Here is a 24,513-nt window from a genome sequence, read left to right as displayed (position 1 = left end):
GAAATGAATGTTACTGCTGTTAACCAGGAGGGAATAAAGCTATGCTGAACCTTGCGGATGTTTGCAAAGAAGCCAAATCTCTCTCCTCCAGGTTTTCTTGCTCAGGTTGACTCAGCAGCCAGATTGTATATGAAAGTACAACAGAGCTTAAACTGTAGAAGTTTCAGATGAACATCCTTTAATAAAATCAGCATAAGAAATACCAAATCTTCTTTTGCCCTTTCCTCTCTTACTGATCAAGAGGGCAAAAGCAGCCCAGCTGGAACACCCAACAGTACAGAAGAGTTCTTTAGCCATGGTTTCCAAGCTGCTACTGTTCAGAATAATCAGCTCTTAGCGTGGCTGATGTTTTACTGTGGTAAGAGGGGAAAGCCTGCCTCATTGGAAGGAAACCTGCTGAACGTGGGAGAACAGAGTCTTTTTTTTTCCAAGCCTGCTGCAGCTGCTCTCTGCTCAACAGACACTTCCAGCCGCTGGCTTTAACCGTTGTGCACACCCATAAGAACTCTGGAGGATCTCCTCAGTTCATCCAGTCAGTGCTACTTCCCTTCTATTGCAGTGCCTCTGTATGATGTTCTCTGCTGTACAAAAGTCCACAATACAAATCGAAGTATTTCCCACTGCCAGCTTTAACGACACCGGGATTTACACGACTCCTGTAACGTGTCAGGCAAAACTAATTTGTTGTCTCTCCCCCATCATTTTAAACGTAGGGCTGCCTGAAGTGGCAGCCATAATGCCTGCAAGTCATCACTAGAAGGGGAGAGGTGGCATCAGAAGAAATATGGAAGGACATTTCCTTCTCCCCTGCACGCCAACCTACATAAATACTCGAGTGTTCAACTACTAAGTCATCCCTCAGAACTGGTCTGGAGAATGGACAAAACAGTTTCAGCTGCCTAACAGCAGAGGAAGGGACAGCTCTGTGAGGAAGAATTACCATTGCAAATTTATATGCTGTGGACAGATTTATTTTTTTTACTTAACATTTACTATTTTATGCATTCCTTAACTGGAAATGGACTCATAGGCTTCGCTGGAACTACTGCTGGTGTACAGCTTCTGGCAACCTGATCAAATGACTTGGAGCAGAGGAAAAAAAGGAAATGGAACACAACTTACATTTAAAAAGCATAGGGCTTTACACATTTCTGTGTCTTAATGCTGCTCTTACCATCATGGATCCTGTAAGGTTAGGTTAGCCACAGAACAGAAGGAGTTCCACAGCTTCAGACTCCTTAAGAGATAGTAATGTCTTCCTATCTGTCTCAAGGAGCTTTCTGAGAGTCATTTTGCTGAAGTATGTGAGGCACTTGGAAGGTGCAGAGTGTTACCACAATACTAAACTACATTTTGCTGTCTTTTTCTACACAATCACAGCACTGCCCCAAGTGGATCACCCCTCCTTATCTCATCACTTGGTCTCCAGTACGGCAGATCAAAGTTTTATCATCTCATGTATCAGGAAACCAAGCGTCTCCTGTTTCAACGATCTGGGGCTTGGCAATGTGTTTTGTCAATCTCTCCAGAATTTAAAATAGTTCTCAAAAGGGATTATTTAACATTTCTGAGTGATTTTACACTGTAAAGGATCTGCAAATGCTTTACAGCTAAGAGACCATTATAAATATGGAGGTGAAACCACACTGCCCAGTCTGAAGTGCTCTGGTGCAGATCAGTTCAGTTATTTAACAGCAACAGCTCACAGGCTGCAGTGCTGAATCCAATTCCAACTGAAACTGCAGGGAGGATTTCAGAAGTATGCAATGAGCCAACCTGGCACTGGCACAAGAATGCAAGCTGTTGGTATGAAACATGGCTTTACAGTGCTGGCATTATAGGTTGATTATTTATTGCATAAGGAAATAATGTCTTTTTGGAACTATTAAGACTAGCCCTTTGTTCTACTTCTGCCCCATCTTGCTGCTTCAGTCACCATCATTGAACTCAATGAGTACCAGCAGTCAGAATGGTAACAGGGCACTGCTGCTACAGCAGTGTGAACTGGGAAGTTCAGAGCCAGGCGGGCTTTTTCCTCCCTACTTAGGAATACCAAGAGCTCCTGAATTATCTACAACCATTGGAGGAAGTGGGGTTCATCGCAGCTTGTGGCTTCCACAGATCTCAGGGTAGACCAGTCAAAGAACCTGCTTCTTTCCTACTGCTCCAAAAACCTAATGTTGAATGATCAGACATTGTCCTCAGCAACTTAAAAGCTAGACCAACAATAAAACAGTTGAAGAATAAAATAGTTACAGCTAGAACAGTCCAAAGTTAATTGGTACCTAGAATGAGAAATTACATCCACTTGTATCATCAACAAAAGTGTTCAGTTCCACTGACTTGGCTGAGAACTAGACATGCTCAGCACCCTAACAAATTCAGGTAATTACAGGCAACACTCAGCTCTGCCTGAGGTATCCAACTTGTCTTAGAAGTCATTAAATGGGCACCAGCAGACATGTTGCTTTCAGCACGCAAGCTCTCTTGCCATATGCGGTAGATGACAGAAATGCAGGGGGTTCCCTCTCCTCAACAAGGCTTACATTGTATCCCAAAGTACTAATATGTGTATCAGCACAGCAACAGACCAGGAAGTCTCAGGGACAACCTGGCATTATTATTAAAATCTTGCTGGAAAGCAAGGGCATGCCAACATCCTAAAGCACTGCGCCAAAGTCCTTACTACCAACCAGGAAACCCAGCAGGGTGTGCTGAGAGTACGTATTTTGTGTGTCTACCAAGAAGCGACAAAACAAAGCATGTGGGGATTTGTGCAATTTATTTACCTGGATAGAAGCTCCGACTTTCTCGTTACAAAGGCTGCACACCAGTGCCCATCTACTGCTGGGAATGTGAGAAACCTTTGTTATGGGCTCCATTTTTTCTGGGCTCCCGATGCTCACCTAAGAGAAAGGTTAAAAAGCACAGCGTTGCTATTACATAATTTTATCAAGGATATCAAATTTCTTGTGTGCATGGGCCAAAAAAATAATCATGCTGCAAGTTCCTCAGTTTAGGAGGAACTACAAAAATAATATATTAAATTCTTTTTTCAAAACCATAACTTCCTCACTGCATGAACAGTTCCAAGGTGAAGCTCTCCAATTTAAAATTACCATGCAGGAAGAATACCATTGACAACCCACAGGAATTCTCACCGTCACATCCAAACCTTCCTGATTCAACTTTCACGTTCCACTTACAAAATAAAACTGTACTTTGTGTACTTATTAAATGAGTTTTGCCAGCAGCGAAGGCCTAATTTCTTGAGGCCCGATTTTGGTTGACAAACATAACGTAATTACTTTCTTTAGAGATGATGCTTCGTCCTGCCAGACTTTGCATCTGTCTTCTATACCACACAGATACTACACTCAGTGTAGCAGCACTGCCTCCTCCCTAGGGGTGTCAAAGCCAGGCTGGATGAGGCCTTGAGCAGCCCAGTCCAGGTGAGAGATGTCCCTGCCCATGAAGGTGAGGTTGGAGCAGACAATCTCTCAGGTCCCTTCCAACCTGAACCATTGTGTGATTCTATGAACATACACTCAGTTGAACACTGTCTTTGACAGATTCCTCCTATCCCAGAATCACTGGATCAGTACCTACCTCTGGGATCCACAGGGCACAGCTCACATGGACCCACTTGGTGCCACTCCGGGTCGGCTTCATGGCACCACCCTTCTTGGGACACAGCAAACACTTGGGCTGGACGCCGAGCGCGCAGGTCCTGCAGAGCCAGCTGCCCTCTGGCACCTTCAGGATCCCGTAGCAGGCCTGAGATGCCAATTACAGACAGAGAGAGAAAGCATAGGCAACAACCTGTTACTTTCAGGCTGTTTACACAGAGCATCTCACAACTCTCAAAATGTTCTTTGTGGAATAAAATACAGAAACATCAGTGTACGGATGATCCCAGGGTGCTTTTGTGAACTTATCCAACCACACTGCCCAGTCATTCCCCGCACAGATCATTCCATAAAAGGAGCAGAAGCCATGACCAGCTGTCAGACAAAAATCCACTACCCACTTCAGCGGGGAAAATAACCTGTTTGCCAGCCCACAGAGCAAGGGGACTCCCAACAAACAACCCCACCAGCAGACATCTGGGATGAAGTGCAGTATCAGACTACACTGAACAGGAACTGGGCCAGATCTAATTCAAAAGGCGAGAACCACAAATTCAAGTGCTCTGCTGTGCAATGCTCAATGTTATTCCAAAGCATTGGGGGTTGCTTCTCATTCAGACTGCAGAAATGGTGGCTAATAAAGATCCATTTAACTCCTTAGCATGGCAGTTCTGGAATTACATGTAATAATTCAATGAATTCTGAATTCATCCCATAGCTCAATGGTGAACTCTGCAGCAATTGAACAGATCAATGCCTGTCATGGGGGGGAAAAATCCAATCTGTTATCTTTAATGGTTTGGAAAAGCTCTTGTCACCATCCCTACAGCCCCCACCATCCCCCTGACAGCCATACCTGGTGCACACAAATATTGCATTTGTCACAAAACACCATTTCATTGCCATCTTCTCCATCTGGAGACTGGCAGACATCACAGACAACGTCTTCATCGTATTCAATCCCAAGTCCTTCTTCTGTCTCGATAGCATGATTCATGTTATCGTAGCATCGCTGTTCAAATCCCTCTATGACCCTTTCCATCATGTACTCGTCCAGCTCAGGCATCCCTGGGAAACAGGAGTTGTTACTTCTTTAAGTAGTGATAACCCACAGCTCAGCTTCTTGAACAGCTGGTTAGATACAGCCACCCCCTCCGCAGCACTGCTAGACAATCATGCCTAATCAGCACTAAAAAAACCTCAAATTCAGCTTCTAATTGTATTAAGCTAAGAGAAGCAAGAATCCAAACCAAAATCCTGAGAAAAACTGTTCATAAACTGATGTTGGCTTCCTGGTCTTGTTCTGATTTCTCCTCCCAGGACACCCCTGCCTATGGCTTTTGCTTCAATTCTGCAGTGCAGATGTTTACTCTTTGGTTAAAGATTTAAGAGTGTTTTGAACCAAACATGATGAGGGTTAGAGGAGGACAATGAATGACTTCTGCTATCATACTTGGAACAAACCTGCAGTTTCTAACAACAGTAGTTGCCAGCCCAGTAGGGTGCAAGCCCAGCTGAGGTCTCCATCAGACCCTTACACCAGAAATTAGTTCGGTTTAAAAAGCAGAAAACCACAGTGGTAATAAATCTAATCTGGGACAATGAATAACTGCAACACCTCATCTGGGATTTGGTGTTTTTCAAACAGCATCCATCAGGAAATTGTTCATGACACCACAGCTACATTATAGCATTGTGGTTCAAAATTAATTAAATTACTCTTGTAGACCTGGGGGGAAAAAAAAAGTAACCGCCTTCCCCCACTGGCTTCCACCTCTCCTTTGCTGTGCCAACGTGCTGGCTGAGATACTTCCAAGCTGATGCTACAACAACCTTCACCACAAAATCCCACCACACAAACCCTGTGAAACCAAGAAAGATAATACACATCTGCAATCACCTTCCCCTTGCAAAGTCAGGTTGGGGCAAGAAATTCCACTACAATACAGCACAGGCTTTGGACATCCTGCTTGTGGTCTCATTCTCAACAGCTAACATTTGCTGTGAGGTGCAGTTGATGGCAACAGCAGGATGAATGTCTTAACAAAAGAATCCTCCTTTGGCTCTCCCCAAGATTAACTGAGCGCCAGGGTCCACCAAATGAAGTGGTGGACACCACATCTCGAAGATGACACAGGTATGTGATGCACAGGAAAAGGAATCCATTATTAAAGGACCATTCAGGTCTCTTCAAGGACCCTGATGGCAAAATGGGAAATTTTTGGAAATTCCCTAGTGAAATGGGAAGTAGTGGAGGGGAGAAAAAATACAGACTCTGACTTGGTCTGACCAGATGCAACTCAGCAGTTACAAACACAGGTATCTCAGGGCTTAATCACATCAGGTCTGCTTTCCTGTGCCAACCTTAACTCCTGTGATCACTATCTCTTTATACCTCTTTCATCTCTTCCCACTGCACTCTCCTTAAAAAAGCCAGCTTTAAAAAAGAAATAGCAAGAAAAGCACAGGCACTGGTTGCTCACCCATTTCTTTGAACTCTTCATTGGCAAGCCGCAGCCACGCTACGTCCATGTCATTGAGATCGTAGCGGCACACGCTGTCCGCTAAGGTCCGAATGTCAACGTAGCCCAGCTCTGGAGGCTCTGAACCTGATGAAACAATGTACTTCCTGGGACGTGTAAAGGTGACAGCTTTTGTCTCAGACACAACCCTAAAACAGACAGACAAGCAGATGTCAGGTGTGCTGGACTGCCCAGAGACTTATGTCTAGAGAATTGAAATTGCCTCATTTGAACTGACTAGCCGTCATCAGTAAGTATCTAAACAATCACCTTGCACCACTGAGATGGAGAAACAGTACAGTGCATTTCCATAATGAACTGGTGGTGGTATAAATTAATGGGAACTGTCTAGAAACCCAGCTCATTACCACAAGTTAAATAATATGAAAAGATTAGAGGATAGAGCTGTACTTACTCCTACCTGAAATCCACACTTGTTGGAAGCTAGAGTAGGAACACTGCTGGCTGCCAAGTGCACTCAGTTTTAAGATTTGATTTTTTTTTTAATCAATCTGTTTCACTACAATATCAAGAGCAAGAAAATTCAAGGGGAAAAGCAGTATTTCCTGCTAGCTTCAAAGTTTGCTTTCTCACCATGTGCTGCTTCTGAATTTTTCAGTTGGTGCAGCTACAGAATTGTCGCCTTTGTGGAATTCTGGAGACCCTTCCACAGAGAATCAGTAATTTGCACTAGCTTTACCTTCACTCACCGAAGCACATACAAGGTCTGGCATCCTGGGTCTGTATTTCCTCTTTCACAGTCACTAAAGTCATGCTGGGCAAAGCACAAATATTAATCAGCTGCTGCCTGAACTACATTCTCTCAGGTTGTGAAGTCTCCAGCTGGCCAACAGCCAACTACGAAAGTCTATTTTAGCTGCAAGCCAGCTGAAATTTTGTTCGACCACAGACATTAGTTCAAGAAATGGTGAAGTACCTACAGCACATCGCTTGTTCTAGGTCAGATTCCTGCAATGCCACAGCTCTGCAAAGGCAGGAGCTGGGAGCAAACCCACTCAATTCACAAACAGCAGCAGTTCCTCTACCAACCACCTGGTGACTTGCTTCCAAATACCAATATAACTCCAAGAAAGCACATGCAACATGGTGCTCTCAGCAGGACACTGCACCTTCTCCAGTGCCACAAGAGAGAAGGTAGCACCCGTGTGTGTAGAACAACTCTCTGCTGGCAATAGCCTATGCTGCAAAATAAGCAGGACATCCTCCATGCCATTTTGCCCCCAATTCCACTTCCTATCAGAAGATCCTCATCAGCCACTGCTGTATCTACACACATACGTCTCAGTATAGCTTTGACCTGCTTCAGTCTCCTGCACAGACCTAAATCCTCCCCTAATTTAGCTCATTTCAGATAACTATCTGAGAAATGGTAGGCAAGCTGAATGTTGATTTGGGGCTTCTGAGGTGCATAAGGGTACTGTGAAAGAATACGAATCTAAATGACCTCACCAGGCTACATGAAGTGCCCAAACTGCTCCTGGTCATACTGCACAGTACTAAAATATCACAGACTACTACACCTCACAGAGGATTTACTTCAAACTGGGCACTGTTTTCAAATATTCTGTACCATAAATTCCACACTGAGCACTCTGCATGCCTCTGGGCAGTACTGTGCACCTGCCCTAAATACACAGAAGAAATAAGCACACGTAGTTTGGCTTCAAACCACAACCACTAACCAGCAGTGCTGTACTTCCTCTACTCCAAGGTCAAAGCTGGCAGATGCAGACCTAACAGATGCAGTGTCACCCAGAACTCTTAGTTGTGTATCAGAGACTGGGCTGTTCTGACCCCACCAACATTGCTGGGACATGTGGCAATAATGCCTATGGGCCAGCCTGGACATACTCAGAGAACTAACATCATTAAATGGCAATAATCCTTGTTCTCTCTTGCTCCAACTCCAATCCCAACTAAGCATAAAACAGACAGATGGGCTGCAGCACACCACTGCCCTTGCAAATGTACTGTTTAGTTTGAAACAGAAAACAATATCTAACAGACAAGGCAAGGAAAATAAGGGCTTCTTGGACAAGAGCTAGAAAGTCTCACAGTAACGTGTTTAGTTAAATGCATTCAGCATAAAATGTATTTAGTTAAATCTGGATGGTTCTTCAAACAGCTGAAATATTGTACAATGATTTCCTATGTCAGTAAATGAATCAACTAACAAAACAACATGAAATGTTGCCTTTTCTCCAGCCCTTAATTCTGCCTAGTCTAACTGTTCCTTGGAAGGAACTTACGGCACAGAAGAAGCATCAGGCGAGGGCTCTCCCAGCAATGCTGAGTGAGGTCAAGTCTGGGCTTAAAAATAGAAGCTATTTTTAAGGTTCTGTCATCACACTCCATTCTCATGCAATGCCAAAAATTGCTCTGACATTCGTATTTTGGCACACAGGCAGAAGAGGCCTGACTCCTGACCCCGCCCACCCTTCAAAAAGCTGAGGCAGGTTGCTCTTCCTCTCTGTGAACAGGACCTTTCTAGCTAGGCACTGTGGAATAAAGCTCAAGAAGCCAAAGCAATGGAGACACAAGCTACCAGTACAAACATATGTGTATTTCTTTGCATTCCTCCAAACTATACCTGGCTACTGGTTCTGGGATGGTCCCTGGGCTAACTGGCACCTGAACTCCCTTTTCCCACTCCTGCCTCCAGGGATCTGCCAGCACATAGTATTCATCAGGGTTCAGCTGGAAGGAGTCATGTAACTTCATGGCAGTGATCAGGTCCGTTCTGAACACCTGCAAAGAGAGGGAACAAGAGAGAAAAATAGAGACACTGACATCGGATATTCACACTCTGTGATTCACAGCTTCAGGGTAACCATGGAGCAGTGTGTTACAAGGTCACTGTACCAACAGTGAGCTGACCCAGCCCACTGCAGGACAGAGGCTTAGCTTTATTGCAGAGAAAAGGGTAGTTGAAGGTGCAAATACCAACAGAATGACTTCAGCTAACTCCCCTGCAAGTCCTGGTGCTCCCCCCCTGTGCTGGAGACGTGATGCTAAAAGGTGCTACCCACTTCTACCCCCATCCTGGCTGCAATAAAAGCCGCAGGAGCTTCGAGTTTTAAAGCAGCAACACAGGGAGAACTCACTTGTGCTCCAAGGGGTTTTGTTGATTTTTTTGGTTTGTTTTTTATTGTTGGAGCTCTGACTAATCCAAAGACATTCTAGAAATTCCCTGTGGCAGAAATCAAGGCGTGACTCCACCACCACCAGCCACAAGAGGAAATTCTAAGGAGATGACTCTCTGTGCAAGTATTTTTAAAAAATAACCCAGAAAAATCAGATGCAATAGCACCCAGACCAGAATTCTGCTGGCACCTCCCTGTTCTGCACAGGTGCTTGTTATTCCATCAGCTACAGATACCTCTGCAGCATGGCTGTCCCTCTGCCTTTGCAGGGGCATGCATCTCAAAAACAAGCAGGATGTTTGGCAGCTTTGGGGTTAGCAGCCATAAGCAGACAGCAATGGGATCTTCCACAAGCCACAGGATGAAATAAAAAAGGGGTCACTCTTGTAGCAGGCATGCTGTGGCACTGCAGTGGAGCCTTTGCCAGGTTTGTCACTGTCTGTCAGCACTGCAGAAAAGGGTGGTAGCACAGAAATCAGAACTGCAAGCCTGCACTTGTTTACAGCTCTCCTCACCCTGTAAGACGAGGCTGCTGTGTACTACAGGAACTGCACCCAGCACTCCTCACCTCCACAACAACTAACATTTCAGCAGCCAATGCCACATTCAAAGGAAAGGGTTAAAAAGCAAGCAGGTGACAGAAAATAAGCACCGCCAGGGCAAGAAGATAGGTAATATCTTAAGAAAATTTCCCCTGCAGACTTCTTGGTTTGTGGTGGGCAAGGTCAACAAGCACCAGCCCTGCACTGCAGTTACAAAGGGGAAGGCAGGGCAGTACTCCCAGCTTCTCCTGCTGGGCTGCTAAGGGGACAGAAAGACACAACCTCCTAGTCCTGAACCAACAGCAACAGCCAACTGTTGCATATGGCTAAGGAAGAACCAGCTCTATGCAGAGTGCTAACTAGGCAATCCTCCCCAGGACAACAATTGTGTCACATACTACTCACACACCTCAAACCTCAACAGATTCCCATGATTTTGGGGCAGCATTTTAGGGAAATGGTGAACATGATTATTAATTATACTTCTGAGAATCTTTCAAAGTGTGACTTGCCTTGCCACACTACACCTCTTGAAACACCTCCTCCCTCCCAACAAGCATATACCACTACACTTTGTCTCAGTAGGTTTCCGTTTCCACTCTGGTTCTGTCACAAAAATAGTATCAAATCATGACATTTTTCTTAACACTTGTCTTGACATCTTCAGGAAAAGTGCCAACATTTAAAACTAAAGAATAATATTATCATGTGAAGGAGAGGAAAAATGCAGGTAAAGAAACACAGTGGAATGCTTTAAACAATGCCACTACAACTCCTGTGAGGCTCCCATCAAGAAATGAAAAATAAGACTTCACAGAACAAACAAGCACAGCTGGCCAGGGGATTCTGCACTTCTAAGTGACTTGAATTAAAGCAATGAAATGTCAAATGTAAAGAAGACTAAAAATATAAAGTGGGACATGCAACTTGCTCAAACTGAGAGCCAAAGTAACTCAGGTTCTTGGACAAATTTGTTGCAGAGCTCCCTCAGGAGCAAAGCTAATGCAGCACCTCACAGCCAAGAAACTCCTTCTCAGGCCCGTGGCCCTGTGACACCATTCTTTCTGCTCTAATTTCTGATGCAATCAGACTGCCTGGAGCAAAGCAGAGCTTACAGAAGTGCTGGCTGGCAGAAGCACTGAACACTTCAAAGCTAAAGGGTGAAACCCTGGCCACGCTCATGTCAATGGGAATTTTGCCACCAACTTCAATGAGCCCAGGATTTCACCCGGGGAGCTTAGCAAGTGTCACTTTACTGCCAGTGCCGTGGCAGTCAGAGACAACGCGTATGTGGGGAGAGTGGCAACAGACTGTGCAACAGAGCTGAGCAGGAGAAAATAAGCTGCCCACCCAGGCTGAGAACACCCAAGAGAAGAGCAAAAAGCTACAAAGACTCTGACAACAAGCGCTAGAAGAGGGAGAGGAGAAAACAGAAGCACACATAGAACAACAGCAAGGTTAGTAACTACCTCAGATCATTTCCTGATAGCCTTTCACAAGGTACTTTTAAGGCATGTATGAAAGACAACCAAGGATAGCAAACATCACCAGCAAGAATAAATCCACATGGAGCCTCCACATTCACAATAACATATAAAGAAGAAAGAAGGGAAGCCAACAGAAGGGAACAGCCAACAATCAAAAAAGAAGTCTGGAAGCCACCAGTACTAGGTGTAGTTCACACTGAACAATGAGTGTGATTCCTCCTGCAGAAACTCTTCTCTGGGAGAAGAGCTGTCTAGAGAGATTAACCTGGCTGTCTAGAGAGATTAACAAAGTATAGTTCTTCTCAACATCAATCACTCACCAATGCATCAGAAATACATGTATTGGGCAAGTATGTTAAATGAAGAAATCCAGCTCCCAAAGCTAAGCCTTGCTCTGCACCCTCTGTGAACTCTGCAGTCTAGTATTTGCCTGAAGATAGGAAGATTCAGCAAGAATCATCCAAGGAACTGGACTGCATTTGTGTAATAACAGTTGATCAATCCTGGGGAAGTTCAAAGATTTGCATTTCCCTTGAGAGAATTTCCTCAAAGCGCTTTGCAACACGGAACTGTCAGGAAGCAGATCTCTAGTTTGACAAGCACTTTAGCAAAGATCAAACACCAAAACACAACACCAGCTAGGAAATAAACGCACCTAATATAAATTTTAGCTGTTCACAAACCAAGCTACAAATAAACCCCAATGCCTAAAATACAAGAAAGACTGCACAGCTATGTTGAGTAAGTGTCAGACTGTGACAAAATTCACAGGCAGATAATGGTTCAGCCAACAGCAGAACTCCCCAGTCTCCTGGAGCCACAAAAAAAGCCCCAAACCAAGCCCAAATGAAAAAAAGTGGGGTGGGGAGCAGGTGCCAGCTAAAATGTAGCAAAAAGAAAAAAACACAAAAGCAAATCAGAAGAAAAGGATCCATTACCAGAACATGTAGAGGGCTGTGTATTTGATAGATGTGACAAAATGCAAATCAAACTCCAGAAATACCTCAGAAGGTTTTCGATCTTCATGTCTGGAACACGAAGTCCTCCGACGTCGAGATCTGGAATGCTGGGACCAGGTAGACAGACCTAGGACAGAGAAACGTTCACATGCAGACACTGCTTGTCCATCAAGAGAAGCGAATTGATGTCAGTGGAACTAAATGGGGAAGACAAGGCAGTCAGGCTTCTGTGGCAAACCTCCAAAAGCCTCTCTTCAAAATGAACCACAAAATAGGAGGTTACTCACTCGTAAATTTCTGTGGTCACTCTTCTCTCCTGTTTAGAATTTTCTGAATCTACCAGCGGGTACTGGCTGGACTGTCCTCATCAGCCCTCCACGCAGCATTTGAAGCAAGCTACTTCACAACATGCTGCCCCCAGAGCATCAATAAATCACTTTCAGCAGACTGATAGCTGACTAGGAGGTCTGCTGACAGCCTGAGAAGTAACCTTCGAAACTAAGGTATTGATGTCCTAAATATCTCTACCAGTTACCCAATTTTTACCTGAGCAAGCCTTCTCCAAAGGAAGCACACTGCCATGCACACAGAGCAGAGCCCACCAAACTGCTGTCTCTTTTCTGCAGCTAATCTCTCAGTGTGATTGTACAATTTTTTGTCTGCATAATTATTCATGACATTCCAAACAAATGATGTTATTTTGCCTTGAAACCTTTTCACAGAGTCTCTCTCAGTTTTCAGAACTATTGTAACAGGCGAAAAGGAAGGAGAGAATCTACACTCCCCTGACAAAGTAGTGCTTTGACACCCCACTGTATTATACCTGTGCAAATCAACTGATTTTAACTCAGTAAGATTTACAGGCACAGCAGCAATTTTCCACTGCCAATTCCACAGCAGTATTGGGGCACAAAAATAGTAATAACAATAAAAAAACAACCTGTAGGTTGGGGAGACGAAGGACTTGTAATAAGGGGGTTAGGACCTATGTGTTTAACTCTGAATGATGAACACAGATTTTGCAACTCTAGGCATTAACTGCAGACAAATAAAACTGAACTGATGCATAGGCCTTCCCACACTGCTCATGTCCTCACTGCCTGTGCACAGAGGTGCCAGAAGTAAAAAGTGTAAGGCTGCAGTCTGTAAGAACAACACTGCCACGCATCAGCCAGCAGAAACCTCTAGGGATCAGAAAGCACTGTTCAAAACCAGACTGCACAGGATGAGGTAAGTTATCTATTAAAAGCAGAAATCATTTTCAAAGTGAAGTAACTGTCCAAGACTTTCATTGGAAAGATACAAATGAGCAACAAGTCATCAGAAGAATTAATTATGTCGTAGCTATGCTTTTGCCTTCCCTTTTCTGCTAGTGATACATTAAGGCATCTGCCCCAGTGAACATCCCTCTGTAACACAGCAATGAACAGACACTGGGCAGAACATGCTGAAAGGTCAAAATTAAAGCAAGGTACACAGAAAAAAAAAAATTAAGCAATCATATCCTCTGAGATAAGAATACAGGGAAGATAATTTTAAGCCAATAGTAGTGTTTTAATAATAATTTTTAAAAAGCTGGTGATTGGAAAGGGTCTTGAGAAGTCACAGGCTCTTTTCCTAAGCCTCTCCATTTTACAATTATAGTTTTCTCTTCTTATGAAGGGAAAAAAAAAAACCAAAGAAAAGAAAAAATAGAAGTGATCGATGGCCATTTCCTAATCTGTGTGGGAAGCCAGGCTCCCAAGATCATGGAACTACCAGTCCCTTTAAATCATCTCTTGAAAACTAGAGAAAAACACAAGCAGGAGCAAAGACACCTCCTGAGGACTGTGTCACTATGTACCCAAACTCAAAGAACTCAGAAAGGAGTAAGTGAAGTCTTTCAAAAAACTGAGGCACACAGCTAAAATCCAGGTTTTTCCTGCAATATAACAATGCAATCATTAACATTTTAACATCCAGACAGATGTGATTTCTTTAATCCAATAAGGGCTTTTTCCATGCTAACTAACTTCCTACAACAAATAAGGGAAGAAATAGTTTCCTACATAGTTCTGTAACAGCTGTTTCCTTGCACCTAAAATAGGTGAATACATAATGGCTTTATAGTAAGCTACTGAAGAGACTGCTGTATTTTTCTCAGCTGTGCAAACTGCCTATACATAATACCATAACAAAAAGGTGGAAGAATTTCTCAGGGGACTGAGACTTTACTACCCACTAAGACTTCTAACTGCATCTAACAGGTGACCTTTGGTAAGGGCTTAACTTCAATAGGGAAACATTTACTCCCTGAATAAACAAACCCAACTATAAGGCCTGCATTCACAAATTCAAGTAACCACTTAGAGACACAAGTGCAAGAAAGAAACTGTGAGAGTCAGTGAAATGATAGTAAAATATCCAGCCCATAATAGTAGCAAATTTAACTACTTTGGAAATCTCAAGTAAGAGTTTCAGCTTTGTTAATGGCAAGTATCACTGCTTCAGTAGTACCAAGACCAGGTCACAGAACTACCCAAAGCTGCTGTCATTAATAAGCCATCCACCCACTCTGAGTGTATCAATGAAAGTGCAGGAGGAAAAGGAGGATGTTATTTGTCTTTCAAGCATCCTTTCCCTTATTTTCATATCTAACCCAGAAGAGGGACCTCACTGGAAGAAAAAGTTCATAGGCAATTACAGCTACTTCGGTGACTAATGATGTGATTTTTAAATCTAAATATATGCAGTAAGACCCATTCCTGATTTATGCAGAAGCTACTGTGGTCCAAACAAACACAGGAGCCAGAACAGCTCTTTTGCATTATGCAATCATATGAACCCAGCTGAGTTATTTTAGAGAGATTCCAGACACTTTTCACCAAAGTGAGCCTCTTGCATTAAGTATCCAAAATGACTGTATTAATCAACAGTTTTCTGAATACCAGCCTCAGTCCCACACAGCATTAGGATCACCAAAATTAGAAAAAGCAACTGAAGATCAAGACAGAGTTAAACCCAGCTTTGGTACAACACCACCAAACAAAGCATAAGGGACGTCTGAATGACTAAGATTTGGAAGATGTAGAACTTTAGTAAGATAACATTATATACCTTATGGGAGAAATGAGTTCTACAGCAGATGGAAAATTAATGAGATGTTAGGAGAGCCCATACTATCATGTGAGTAACACTGGATGTGAAAAATACACAACTCCAAGGCACAAAGCTAAACACATCCAGAGCATGAATCACTAGGCATCGGAGGTAAAAGGTGTCCTGTAACAAATTATGGGTGAACATAGTAGTCTAGCCAGCATCATCACTTCAGGAGACACCCCAAGATCATTCTGATATGTTTAGGGTCCCTTCAGATGGCCCAGGTGTTCAGATGGTTTTCATCACTGAGAACAGCAGGAAGATCATGCCCTTACCACATATCTCAGTTTCCCCTTTGCATTTATCAACATATAGACAAAAAAGCTAAGAGCAACCCCAAACCACTAACGAGGTGTAAGTCGCAGCAGGAAAGCCAAAGCTCCAACACACTACTAGCTCTGGAAAGGTGAGTTTAAGTCTCAAGTAGGGAAACTTTCTGTTCTCCTTGGCTATTATATACACCTCCCACTCTAAACACAGTGGGTTTGCAATACCACTACGGGGGGGTATATAAACACATACACCTCCTGGTGCTCAAAGAAAGCAAGCAAGAAGTGTGAATTCTTTTTCCATATCTGTGAAGAACTCGCTTCCCAAAAGGGAAAACATAATCAATTTTAACTGTATCCATTTATTAAATGATCTGTCAATAATATGTTTTGATTCAAAGAAAAGCCCATCAAAACAGAAAATTGCTTGGGAACAATAAACCAACTCAAGCCCTCGGGGAATTCTACCCCACAACCAATGCAGTACAGCCTCAGCTATTCTGCATCACGCACAAGGCTGATGTAAAGCCACCTGCAGGGCATCCAGCTGTGTGCCTGAAGAACTACCTGCCCCCGCAGCCTCCGAACCCTTCAAAGCCTCAGATCACCGGGGTCTAAAAGCACTCCTCTCACCATCAATACACTGCTGCTACACCATCACAGCAGCAGCACAACAGAGCCAAACATCCCCGGCACAGATCTATGTCTGGCTGTCACTTCTGCTTAGCGCTGCCATTTCCAAATGCCTACGCTGTTGCTCAACTCACTCTGAGACCAACTAGGTGCTGCTGCCAGCACTGTCACAAAGATCTGCAGCCTGAAGAGAAAACATAGATGCTCAGTCTCCCCATTTAGTGTCTGGCCCACAACTCCTTACAGCAAGGCTTCATGTCACTTAGACATAACTCCATGTCTAGACCCAAATTCCAGCACCAAGAAAACAGCAGCAGACTGTTCTGAGGCTGGTTTTCCATTCTATTAGCTACGGAAAGAGCTGTGCAAACATCTTCAGGCCTTACCACAGAAAAAGCATCATGTATGCAAATACCACCTGCATCATTTCACACAGCCATACTCCTCATGCTCCTGTGGCTGTAGGATTTGCCCATCTATCTTCCTTATCTCTATATAATTGCATATTATAATACAATAATCTCATTCAAGATCGAAAGGGGAAAAGCAACAGCCTTTTATCGCTTGTCAACACCGATCCTACTCAAAATTTAGTGTCACTTGACAAGTACCCAATTGCAGCTGCTGAACAATGCATGGATCCAGATGATCTCTCAGTGCTTTGCAACACCACTGCTCAATTGCTCAGCGTCTGACACATGTAATGAACAGTCTTTGCAGCTCCCTGCCACAGCAGTTCAATACAAGCTCCCTCCTAGGATCTCTCTTCTCAGCTGCACATCTGAATTGTATAATCTCAGACGACAGAGACAAAACCATGCACATGCACTCTCCTAATGGTGAGGAATTCCTATCACAAGACCCAAGTGCCATTCCAGCTCCAAGCCCAAGGCTTCCCACTGCAGAAATGTTTTACCATAATGACTTACGACAAGTTATCTAAGTCAGTTTGAGCACCTCCCAAGCTAGTAACCACAGGCTGAGGTTGTCAGGCCTTAAAACTCCAGTGGAGTTAGTTAGGTGTACTCAGTACCACCGGTCCTGCAAAGAAAAATGTGCCTCTCCAGAAACAACAGGGGTGATCATGTGATGTCCCTTCTTCAGATGTGATATCCTACCAGCCCAGGTTAAGACCTTCAAATCATTCATCAAGAGGGCTCAAAAGAGTAATAACTTCACCAAAAGTCACCCTGTCCCAGTCAGCCCAACCTCCAGGTAAGATGACAGCTCTGACCACTTGTCATCACTCCAAATGCTACAACCCTTTCTCATCAGCACAGCAGTGATCACAAACGTGTTGCTTTTTCCAAGTTCTAGCTCTGCAGCTATGTTATGTTCTGTTGTTTAATCACTATCCCTCATCTACCAGCCAGTTCAACTGAAAAATGAGAAATGTTCTTCACTTCCTTTTCCTAAACTGCTGCACAGCACTACGTGCACAGCTCAGTAATTGCCACATTTCAGGCCAGCAGCAGCTGCAATTCTGTGGTAAATGGCATATGCACCTAAGGTTATGTACTCAGCCACCTTTGTGAAGTCACCCTGGGATCCATCTCAAATACAACAGGAATCCACTGGGATGAAAAGCCCTTTCTAAGCCTAAGATCGCCATCATTCTGTCAGAGCAACGGATATTGGCAAAATATGTGTAACTTTAAAATAGCATCTGTTTAGCAATGATAGAGCAGGGGTCCATCTGAATTACAGAACTGCATTCATAATCCACAAGTATTAAATCTTTCATTTCTCAGGACTGATGTGAAACTTTGTAAATCTTAGAAGTATTTTTCATGTGCGAGTGTCTTCAGTCCTCCTCTCAGACACTCTGCATGTAGGAGTATGATGAACTGATAAACCCCTCAAGAATAAGTGAACAGACATTGTGGGAACAAGTAAAGCATGAAGAAAATCATGCTCTAAATTCCTTGTTCATAGGAAACAGCGACCAGACCCTCACTGACATCAAGGAGAGCCTAGATTCCACCCAAGCTCCCCATAATACAATTGTCTGAGCTTCAGATCTTCCCTCAAACAGAATCTGTCCATGTGTCCAAGCAATCTGTGCAAAAGGAATACCCTGAAGCTATAAATGGAAACTACTCCACTGCACAACTTCATCTCACTAGGAAATTAAGAACGTGGAGTATTCAGCACAAACCACCTTTGCAGATTTACAGACAAATGAGGCTAAAAAGTCAGGTCAGACACTGAGCTGGAAGGATAAAATGGCTTCAGTATCTACCATTTAATTAGAGAAAGACCTGGAATCATAAAGAGGAGGAGTTTTTGCAATGGAAGAGCGAGCTGAATACAAGTAAGAAAAACTGCTCCAAAATTATCAAAGCCCTAGCCAGCCATGAAGATAACAAGGACTTAATTGAGTCTGAGGTAAACATTACTAATTTACTTATTAGAGATTTTGAAGAAGATGGCATGTACATCCCAAGGCTATTATGATGGGCCTGGCTAATACTAGCATCTATTACAGTTGCCCTAATACACTTTCTGGAAAGGGACAGAAATTAACAAGCTGCCAGACAACAAAAAAAGGATTACTTTGAGGTGCCCATAACCTTAAACCTTTCCCCAGGCCTCTCCCAATACCTTTCCAATTTATTTAGACACAGGTTCAAAATCCAGAATTACACCTGCAGCTGGTTTTCATTCAATTATATTTCATGGATAAAACGTTCAAAAGTGACCTGTAATTTCAGAACACAGAATCCCTCAGAAGACAGTCAGATATCCAGGGACTAAGTGCAGAACTGTGTACAACTTACACTGACACCTCTTGCTTAGTGCTTCCAATAGGCTATTTTGACCACCTGTCCAAATGAGGATTTAGAGCTCTGATTCTAAGGGGACACAGCTCAACAATTTTCAGTAGTTAGGCTGAAGGATGTAACATAGAAACTTTTGGGGGCTTGAAGTCTGCACTTGGCTTTTGGCAAAGAATCAACACAGAGGGTGGTGAGGAAACACAGAAGTGATGAGGAAAGCAAAGGTTCTGCCTTTAAGCTGCAAGGCTTTAAAATACTGCAAATAATATACAATCATGCACACTACAGTATCTTACATAAGCCAGTGAAAACACATCTGTGCTCTAGAACTGCAGCCATGTTGGTAAGTGTTCTTCTGTTCTGTACTTCACCCCAAAATGAAAACTATTCTCCCTTTTTTCACATTACAAAAGAAGAGCACCTTTTTCTTCCTCTGAAGAACTACTGACATGCTTCTACCTTCAGTGTAATGTATTTTTAGTGTTCAGGGTATCAGGCATTTGGTTTTTTTCCTATCACCCTGTGACTACCAAGGAAACTGATTCAGTCCAGTGACCTCATAGAAAAAAAAACCTTTGTATGTTCATTGGTATTTATAGATCAATTCCATTATTAGTAGCATCATTACTACTGCTAGCTTATAAATATTCTAGTTCCTGAATTCAATAAAATAAAATGTGCCTGCTCTCACGCCAAAACATTTTCCAGGTGGCACTAGTCTGCATGCTGGAGTCTGCCGCAGACAATCATCATTCACATTCCAACATTTATCCAGTGACACTCATCATGAATCTGAGGGGCCTGCTCACACAGACTGCTAAAGCACAGTATGAGAACTCACCTTCAGAACTGAAGAAACCTAACAGCTGGAATGCCACTCCTCACCTTGCCAGACAAGGGAGAAGAGCAATGCTGAGCTCTAAACTGAAGCACTATTGAGTTTAATACGAGGGGTGTGCATGAAGCACACTGGAGAGTCTCTCCACACAGCGAAGAAAGGGCCTGAATGTTGGGATATTGTTCTCAGGGAAGTGTGAACGACAAAAAGCCCTGGAGATGCTGAGCCTACACTAAATGTTATCTCAGCTTCTGTTTATTAACCCTTGAACTTTCTGAACAAGTGTATACTGATAGAACGAATGTCCAGGACCCTGCATCAGAATTTATCCAGGAACTTCAAGGGGAAAACACATAATTAAGAAAGAAGGAGTGTTACGAAAGGGAAGTGGTTTATACTTCAAACAATACCTGAAAAATAATTTTGAAACTTCCCTGCCTTTTACTGTGTAATTTATTCAAGAAATAGTTATTTGTATTAATTAGGCTTTAAAATGGAGCGAAGATAAAAGGGCAAGAGTTTGTTTTCCTAACTCCTTTTCTTAGATCTGGAACTGATGAAAACACAGTTTTGTGGAAAATATAATTCAGTAAGTCGACAGCTCTGTTCCAGATAGTTATATATCCAATGACATTACAAACAAGCATTCTAATCAGCAACAGATCAGTCACTTGTATCTATTTCAGAACTTCAATTCCAAGATTATCTGCTTTACATTTCATTTGGTAAAGCCTGTAACACAAGGCACATGAAGGGATCAAAGAGTAAAATCAAATGGGTAAGAGACCGAAAGTAAACACCATTATCAAAATGAAACACTATTATATAAAGCTGCTGGGGAATGAAAAAAAAAAAGAGCAAAGTAAAATTCTCATTGAAGACATCACATTTGCTGTGACTTACCCATTTTACAAGTAAAAACACATCTTGTTTTGGGGATGTTCATACCACTTCGGAGGAAATATACTGACTTCAGTTTTTATAACCTCAAGTAAACTTCTACCCTAGAAAAATCAGGTCTGATTCAAGATTTTTTTTCTTCCAAAACCCCCCAGTTGCAGGTAGTTCTCAAAAAACTAGCCAAATCCTGTCTCTCTTTTAATAGAGTTTACCCAATACTTACCTGGACTGACTACTAATCAGCTTGTTAATTCTCTCCTCCCCTAATTCTTGTACCGCTCCTTCATTTCAGCAAGTTTGCCCAAGGTTGTTTTAAGGTCCAGATTTGGCCCTAAGTGAGCAGTGTCCCCATGCGGCACAGACCCACCTAAGACATGCAGGCAGGTAAAGCAGTCACCTCTGCAGAGCCACAGTACAACACAGAGCTACCTTCTCAGAGTAAAGCTTTCAAAGCACATGGCAAAACTCTGAAAATTTTCTGTCAAATTTCAGGTTAAAGCCTCATAAAACACTTCAGATTTGAAGATGTGCATCCAGACAGATCAAATTAAAACCAGGATAAAAATCTCTCTGCCAGCTGTCTAGGCTGCACTATTGTCAAGTGCAACCAAATTCCTTGTTTGGGCAAATAAAACACCTTGGCACATCTCCCAAAATGCCATTTTATCTCTCTTCTTCCCCTTCTTATTTCTTTTCTGCTTAAATGAAAGGTTATAACCCCTGGAATCCAAACACTGGAATGGAATGGAATGGAATGGAATGGAATGGAATGGAATGGAATGGAATGGAATGGAATGGAATGGAATGGAATGGACTTTTGAGATCATTATGTCCAACCCATCATCCAACACTATCTAATCAACTAAACCATGACACCAAGCACCCCACCAAGTCTCCTCCTAAACACCTCCAGTGATGGTGACTCCACCACCTCCCTGGGCAGCCCATTCCAATGGGCAATCACTCTCTCTATGACGAATTTCTTCCTAACATCCAGCCTAAACCTCCCCTGGCACAGCTTGAGACTGTGTCCCCTTGTTCTGGTGTATATACACAACACAGAACTTAGTTACATCAGTTAAAAAAAAAATTAAATACATTCTGTATCCAAATGTCTAATTTTCTGAATTCAAATTCTTGGAAGTTATTCCTCCAATAAGATAATCTTCAAACCAAGAACAGGAACCAACTTTTCTGCACCTCCAATCCTTTCTATTTAAGCTTCAAGTAATATGCCTTTCCACTGCATATGACAGTAGAACAACCTGAAGCCAATTTAGAATCCTAATGCAAGCTTCTACTAGATGCTAAGCTGTGGACACAATGTCAGCAGATGTCTACACAGAAATTCTGCCCTTCTAATGATACATTACTCTCTTTGCAAAAATACTGAAGATGACAACCAACTTTTTCCACTTGTTTTTTCTTACTAACACTGTGTAGTCAACAGAGTGGGGGAATTCCGACACCTGTGCTCAGAATGACTGAGTTCAAGACTGAATCCACAGAGCAGACACAATTTCTACCAGCCCAAGCTATATGCAAAATGCTTGTCACATAAACCACTGCATTAAAATGTGTTTTAAACTCATAACCTACTGCACTCTACAACAAAGGAGCACTTACTGCCATTGTCGTCAGAATCCTCACTGCTGCTAGGAAGCCGTCTTCGTTTCATGATCTTCACGGGAAACAGCAGGCAGCCTGCAAAGCAATGAGACAGCACTTAGCCCAAGATAATAATAATACACAGTCATCAAGTTGTGTTTCTGATGGCATTTGAGGATTTATAGCGCACAAAGGAAAATAAACAACTTTAAACGGCGTCTGAAATATGAACGGTGAGTATTTCAAGGGTGCTTAATTAAGCAGCCATCATGCAAGCAGGTGAACAGAACTGGAGAGTATCAGTGACAGCCCCACCAACACTTTAACCCCACAACAAAAGCAGATTTTGCTCTGAGAGGTCTTAAAATCACTAAATATCTGCAGTCAATGTGCTTAACTTCCCCTGCCCATTTTGATATTAGATCTGCAATACAATAACATTTTTACTGCTTGTGTAAATATTTACTTTGGCTAACATGCTTTTGGAACCATTTTATTCTGTTTAAAGTGCCAGATTTACAAAATCAAAGATTAAAGTAATCCACTTAAATATACATATTAAAAAGTATAAAACAAACAAAACCACAAACCATCAGCTGTAACAAACCAAGTCTTCCCAGATAAACTAAATCGCATCATCTCTGCCCTGGAAGGCACCACTCTCTAAGGTAAGAGAGCTCCTTCCTCCCACAGGCACATTTCTAGTGCCATGCCTAGCACAAACTGCTTTTCAGGAATCAGATCACCAACTGATTACACAAAAGCTCCTCTAAACTGCCAGATTTCCACTGATACTGAATTCAACTGCACGTGAACCAGTGATGAAAAGGCACAAGGTTGCCTATCTTTTTAAGTGCTATTCCCAGTGTTGCTATTTTCACACATATTCTCTGTGGAATGAAATCAAATTCACAAAATTAAGGAAGCTGCAAATAGATAGTCAGCATTTACATGTAGAAAGCCATTAAAAAGTGTAAGTTGAAGAGCAGTAAAAACATGACAAGACATGTGGAGAAAGGCATATCCACTCTAAGTTCAACTGACAAGGCCTCTAGATGCACATCACATCCTCTGAGTCTTTGCTTACCACATATTAATCCTGATACCAACAAGCTCTGGGAGTTCTGCTAGCAGCAAAGCCCTCCTACATTCCCCTAGGGCACAGATTTGGAAATCGGATGCCAAAATACTTGCTTGCTTCTAGGTAGGTGCAGAAAACCCAAGCTCCTCACTTCCATGTGAGTTGGGATTTCCTAGAAACCCTTTGGCAAACTCTTTCCACTGACCCTTGAGTATACAGTCAACTATTTCAACTACATCTCACTGCAGTAAGCTCAACAATGCTTTCAACTTTTATAAGACAATTCTCAAAATAAGGAGAAATAAGAATCCTAACTGAAGGCTGATGCTACTTCCAAACAAGCCCAAAAATATCTTCTCTTCCAAAAATGATCCATATAAAAAGAAGTAAACTTTTTTTTTTGAGGGTATTCTTTAAATCATCACTAGCAGATCACAAGCAACTGACCCTGAGACTCTATTTTACACTTCCAGTAAGCCTGATAAAGCTGCAGGAGAACAAGCTTTGCAGGACTGCCTCCTTTTTCACAGTCTTCATCCAAGCAGAGGCAGGGGGAAGCCGCCCTCCCACAGAGTGACTTTCCAGAGTGGGATTTCATGTGTCTGTCTTTTGAAATAAGTAATAGTTTTGAGCTGCAAACTTTGCTTGCTAAAGGTAAAAAAATGAATGCTTGACTTCACCAAGACCTTTTGTCACCAAGAAGTTCACATATAATGTCTGATGCCAGAGAATAAAGAATCATAAATGACAACCTCTTGCAGTACTAGAGAAATTCTCTCCTGAAGAATTGCTCTGAAGCAGACCAGAACTTTGTGTGCATGGCAGATGGAAATGCTGCCAATGAATAAATACACAGACCAGCCTGCAGCATCAAGGCCTGGTATAGATGTAGTAGAACCAGAGCCAAGTTCCAATACGGTCACTTATTAAGACAGAAAGCCAACACTCAGATCCAAACCA

At 42.7% G+C, this 24,513-nt stretch overlaps 1 protein-coding gene across 1 annotated transcript in view; it reads right to left on the bottom strand.

Moving 5' to 3' along the window:
- Positions 1 to 24,513, bottom strand: part of JADE1 (jade family PHD finger 1) — a 38,695-nt gene that overhangs the window by 7,303 nt on the left and 6,879 nt on the right. The window contains exons 3-9 of the mRNA XM_009896015.2: positions 22,491 to 22,568; positions 12,348 to 12,430; positions 8,763 to 8,920; positions 6,113 to 6,300; positions 4,486 to 4,697; positions 3,610 to 3,777; positions 2,790 to 2,906 (exon numbers count right to left, since the gene is read on the bottom strand). Coding sequence (XP_009894317.2) covers positions 2,790 to 2,906; positions 3,610 to 3,777; positions 4,486 to 4,697; positions 6,113 to 6,300; positions 8,763 to 8,920; positions 12,348 to 12,430; positions 22,491 to 22,568 — 1,004 coding nt within the window. The remainder of the gene's footprint in view (positions 1 to 2,789; positions 2,907 to 3,609; positions 3,778 to 4,485; positions 4,698 to 6,112; positions 6,301 to 8,762; positions 8,921 to 12,347; positions 12,431 to 22,490; positions 22,569 to 24,513) is intronic.

Source organism: Dryobates pubescens, chromosome 24 (assembly GCF_014839835.1).
Source record: "Dryobates pubescens isolate bDryPub1 chromosome 24, bDryPub1.pri, whole genome shotgun sequence".
Lineage (NCBI taxonomy): Eukaryota > Metazoa > Chordata > Aves > Piciformes > Picidae > Dryobates > Dryobates pubescens.
Note: the sequence above shows the minus strand (reverse complement) of the source record. Positions and strands in the feature narration are given on the sequence as shown.